This window comes from Tubulanus polymorphus, chromosome 8, assembly GCF_964204645.1.
Source record: "Tubulanus polymorphus chromosome 8, tnTubPoly1.2, whole genome shotgun sequence".
In the NCBI taxonomy this organism is placed as follows: Eukaryota; Metazoa; Nemertea; class Palaeonemertea; order Tubulaniformes; family Tubulanidae; genus Tubulanus; species Tubulanus polymorphus.
In genome coordinates, this window is record NC_134032.1 from 7,359,258 (window position 1) to 7,364,664 (window position 5,407).

The following is a 5,407-nucleotide window of genomic DNA, read 5'->3' on the forward strand; positions in this document are numbered from 1 at the left end:
CGTATAGTACATGTAAAGTAGTTTAAAAAATCCCAGAAATGTAGCTTAGGCCTACATAAAATGTTTATGATGCTACACGATCGGAGCCTTCCCCGACTTAGTTTTTCAGATGTTTTTGTTATTTTCTTATATTTCATTATTCCTTGTTTAAATGATAATGTATATGTAAAATAAATTAATAAGTATATATGGGTTTCCTTTAAATTCACATTTCTCGCAAGTATAAGGTAACGTGGGGTGACTTGGCCATTGGGGTGATTTGGCCACCATAATCAATAAAAAATTAAGAAGGCACGACCCAAAAAATCAAACTGTGCTTATTATTTTCTTTGTGATATAGTTTTATTGTCATGATCGTACTGTATTATAAATTGATAATTGTCAAGAAGTCACATGACCAGTCATGTGACTTGAAGATATTCAAAATGGCGGACTGCAAACTCACGCTGTGAAGTCAAGGAATTAAGGTAGGAAAAACTTGTAATCATGAGCACTGGAACTGAATTGTTATGTGTCATTATAATTAGTTAGTTAGTGACGTATAATTTAGAAATTGAATCTTCTGCAAGGTATTTTATACTTTAATGTAATCAAGAAATTACTTGTTTTGGGGTGACTTGGTCACGGTGGCCATGTCACCCCACGCTTGTACCTATATAACAAGTGGTCTATGTATAAACTCTTGGATAATAACTGATGTGCTAAACCTTATAAGCTGATAAGGTGCAATCATCGGTAGGTCTACTGGGATCTAGCCTACTGTATACTATCACAAATTTGTTTTTGTAGTACAATACCTGGTAACAGGTAAACAGGTAACCCCCCCCCCCCAAATTTGATTTCACAGCAAAATTCAATAAAAATACTTCTATATTCTTATGTTGAAAAACTTGAATAGTTTTCAAAAATTTCACATTTTCCATGGCGTTTTTCACAATATTCACCTTGGATAATCTGTGACTTTTACCAAGCTACGTGCATAGAAATGACATTATTCTGTGACTTTTAGCTACCAACATGCATAAAAATCACATTATCGTAGTTTTGATAATTTCTATAAAGAAATCTAGTTTGTAATGGTGAAATATCTACGTACCCTAAGTAGTATTGTAAAAACTATTATCTGTTTTAATTTAGGTTTTATACTTAAGTTTGATAGAAAACTGATCTGGGGGGGGGGGGGGATTTTTCCCATGTCGGATTTTTACCGGGGGGATATTTACCGGTGGGATTATTACCTACATTCAAAATACCTTATTATCTAAGTATTTTTCGTCTTTATTTTCAGGGATGCCACGAGATTATGTTAAAAAAGTTGGTGGGCGCCCATACAATTGCTATGATGCTGGTGATATGCAGGCGGCCATTCAAGCCTGCGAAGATGGTCTCTCAAAAAAGAAAGCAGCAGAATTATTCCATGTTAGTCGTACTTCTTTACGTAGACATCTGGAGGCATACAGACGTGGCGAAGAAATAAAAAAACCAGGAGGACAGACAGTTCTCACAGCGGAAGAAGAGGAGTTGGTTGTTCATTCGTTGCAAATCCTCAGCGATTGGGGCTTTGGTTTAGATCGCAATGATATAAGATTGATCGTGAGAGATTTTATAAGAGGCCTAGGAAGAAAAAACCAATTTAAAGGCGATCTACCAGGGTTGGATTGGATGAGACTATTTGAAGAGCGCCATAAGTCTAAAATATCGCGTCGGATTGCACAGAATTTCCCTCTCAATCGTGCCGAAGCATGTTCTCAGAAAATAGTGGATGATTTCTTTATGAAATTAGAAAAACTGTTAGATGAAAACCAGCTGCTGCATAGTCCAGGTCATATCTTCAATATGGATGAAACAGGCTTTCAAACTGACATTGGCTCGAAAAAAGTCCTATGTCGACGAGGTGATAAAAACCCACACGTAACGGTTGGTTCTAGTACCAAAACTATGTACACAGTTGTTGAATGTTGTTCTGCTGATGGTAATTTTCTAGCACCTTATGTTGTCTACAAAGCAAAGAACTTGTATGAGTCTTGGTGCACTGGTGGGCCTGAGCGAGCGAGATATAACGTATCAGACTCTGGATGGATGGAAACTCCTCAATTTTCTGAATGGTTTAAGAAAGTTTTTCTAGAAGAGACCAAAACCATACCTGGAAAAAAGTTACTGTTATATGATGGACACAATTCTCACATCAATTTGGATGTGCTGAACCTGGCTATGCAGAATGATGTGATCATCTTTTGCATACCAGCGCACACTAGTAGTATTCTTCAACCACTTGATGTAGGGGTATATAAGGCGCTAAAACAAAGTTGGCGGAAGGTTCTAAATGAACACTACGTATCAACTAGGTTTAAATCTGTAGATAAAGCTACATTCCCTTCCCTCCTGAATAAAGTCCACCAATCTAGTTGTATGTCGCGAATGAATGCAATCAACGCATTTGAGAAATGTGGAATATACCCGCTTGATAAAACCAAGATAGGCGATGAACTACTCAAGACATCTTGCGCTTTGCCTGAAACTCCCACTGAAACTGTAACTAACGACAACGAGATAACCAGAACTGATGCCTCAAGATCCCGTGAGAATATATCCGTTCAACCGAGAGACCTTCTACGCTCGAGTACACAATTCAGAGAAGGCCCAAGTACAATCACTGTAACTGCTGAAGTCCATAGTAAGCCACCTGGTAGCAACGTCATCACCCCTCGTCCGGAAAGATCGCAAAACTCTGATGTCCTCAGTCCAAAATCTAGTCTTGAGAAGGCATTGCTTGATCATTTCAAGTATTCTGCTCCTGAGCCTCCGAAGAAGAGAAAAAGACTAGACAGGAAATTTGCTGAATGTCTCACAGTAAATGACGTTGTTGAGCGGCTCGAACAGGAAGAACAAAAGAAAGAACAGAAGAGAGCTAAAAAAAAGAAACCAAACTCAAAAATAAGAAAAAAAGTGAACGGAAACAAGGAAAATGTGTCTGATTCTGAAGATGGTAATGAAGAAGAACCGGAAATTGATGATGATAGTGATGACGACATCGGTCAACTGGAAAATGATAGCGATATGATTGGCCAAATGGAGAACATGATAGCTAGAGAGTATGAAATTGGAAAATTTGTTATTGCAGTCTATAATCAAAAGTGGTATGTCACGACAGTGTTGAAATCAAGTCCAGCAATTTCTCCAACTGTATTCTTAAAGTATAAACGATGGCATGGGGTGAATAGGTTCTCGTCACCACCTAAGGATGATATTCTGGAAACCTGTAAGGAAGATATTCTCTGTTCCATCTCTGAGTCAGATATCATCAATGTTGGTTCACGATTTGTAGGTGTGACATCAGAAAAGCTGGCCCTCATAGAGAAATGTTTTTCGAAATGGTGTGATGAGTATGGTGAATAATATTGTTCTACGTACTTGTGTTTTATCGTTATATAGCAATTAGTTGCCGTTATTCATGTTTTGTTGATCGTTAGAATTTTACTAAAATTTGATTGTTTAGTGTTCTTGAATAAGATTGTCTATGAATAGATTTGAATAAATTCTGGCATAACACACAACTGTACTTATGTGAAAAGTTGATAATGCATGTATATAGCATAGATTTATGAGGTATTCTGTCAGATATAAAAAAATATAGCAAGGTTCTGTTTGAAAGATTACATTCCATCAGCCTTCATTACTTTTATTCAAGAGAGAGTCATTTTCAGTTCAGACTATGGTTTTTATAGAGCATGGGATTTAACCCTGTAACGTCAGAGTTATCAAGGTTTCCTGAAGTTATTATGCTAGAATGAAAACACCACAAACATTACACCCTATTTGTAGCGTTTTTATTCTAGCATACCGTTGTATTATATCGGAAAACAGGATTTTCTGCATGTGACTGTCTAATCAAGGGATCCAGAAACAGACCCATTTACTACCCAAGCCTACTAGTCATTAACAACAATGAATTTAGTCGCAGCATGATCTTGTTCAGTATAATGGTCAGTGGTCCACAAGTAACCTATGATTGCAGAAGTAATTGCGGAACACTTCTACTAAGCTTATAGGAGATCTCTGCAATCGCAAAACCATCCTTTTTATCTTTTGACCAAGGTACCGGTGGGTAAAAACATTTTACACCGGTCAGAATAAAACTTCTCCTGAGGGTAGGGCCATGGGTTGTCATATACATGTATTATAGCTAATATGACCAATTCACCCCATGCACTGACCAAGTCACCCATGTTGTATGGGGTGACTTGGTCACACAATAATTCCCGTTTACTCCTGATTATACAAATCATCCATAGCACTTTGGCTAACTAATGACAGGTACAAGATAACCTATGGTCCATACTATCAAACATAATAATTGGGGGAATGATTATGCAATCAAGTGATTAAGAATATCTGATTTTAAAGACATATGGCCAAGTCACCCCACGTTACCTTATCGAAATCCCGTGTTCGTAGAATGAAAAAGTGATATGCGCGAAAAGTACCGACATGACATGAGGAAATGGTCCCTGGATATCACTTCCGGTTGCGATGCATTTTGGGATTTTTTTACAGTGGGTTTTCCCAAGGATGCCACTCTACCACCTAGTGGCTGATTTGGACATGTACCGGTAAGTGCTTTCAATCTGAGAAGGTAGGTAATATTCGTTAAGTGTGCGAAAACTCCCGAAACTACCCTAGGCCTATCTAGTCAGTAACCTGACTGTGGTTGAGTTTCACGTTCGGATATTTTCACAAACCACAGTCAGGAATGGGAAGGTCATTTTTCAATGAAATTTTTGTGAGTCAATTTGACTCACGAGTAATTTGCCTGGCATTTCATTGTCTCTTAAGATATCCGTCTAATTTTTGTTGTAATCAATGCACAACAGATTCGTAGTTTGTTTGAAACCTATAACACCTCACCTGACGATCTTAATCCATGTGCAAATCGGCAGTAAAGTGAGAGTAAATTTTCATAGATTCGACGGCGGCCATTTTGAAAACTCGTGGAGGGTGCTGGCATCTGTGGACTGAGGCCAGGACCACAACACAAACTAACGAAACGAAACAACGAAATTGAAATGAAAAAACCCGACACTAATTCACATTTTCCTCAACCAGAATTTACTATTTCATTATTTATTATGGAAAACACGAAGATTTGAAATATAAGTTAGAAAACTATCAAAAATAAAAATTGTTGTTTCGTTTTGAATGTTTCATATAAATCCTTGTAGGTCACCTAGTCTATCATGCCACATGTTATGCAATACAGAGAAATGGCGGCCAATGGCGAAATTTGCGGAGAAATTAATTAATTTCTCAAAATAATTTTGATTAATCGCTCGAAACATACATAAAATTGGATAATTTCAAAAGGTACCTGTGTTAGTTTGTGATTTAAGCCATTAATTGTGGACTGAAG

At 37.5% G+C, this 5,407-nt stretch overlaps 1 protein-coding gene across 1 annotated transcript; it reads left to right on the forward strand.

Annotated features, from left to right (window-relative positions):
- Positions 1–433: 433 nt before the first annotated feature.
- Positions 434–3,459, forward strand: LOC141910034 (uncharacterized). The gene is made up of 2 exons (XM_074800724.1): positions 434–467; positions 1,289–3,459. Exon 2 carries the CDS (start codon positions 1,291–1,293, stop codon positions 3,394–3,396), a length of 2,106 nt encoding a protein of 701 aa, XP_074656825.1. The 5' UTR covers positions 434–467; positions 1,289–1,290; the 3' UTR covers positions 3,397–3,459.
- Positions 3,460–5,407: the final 1,948 nt, after the last annotated feature.

What these genes read in the sequence shown, in the direction of transcription:
- LOC141910034 (XM_074800724.1), top strand. Translation starts at nt 1,291, where the DNA reads ATGCCACGAGATTATGTTAAAAAAGTTGGTGGGCGCCCATACAATTGC.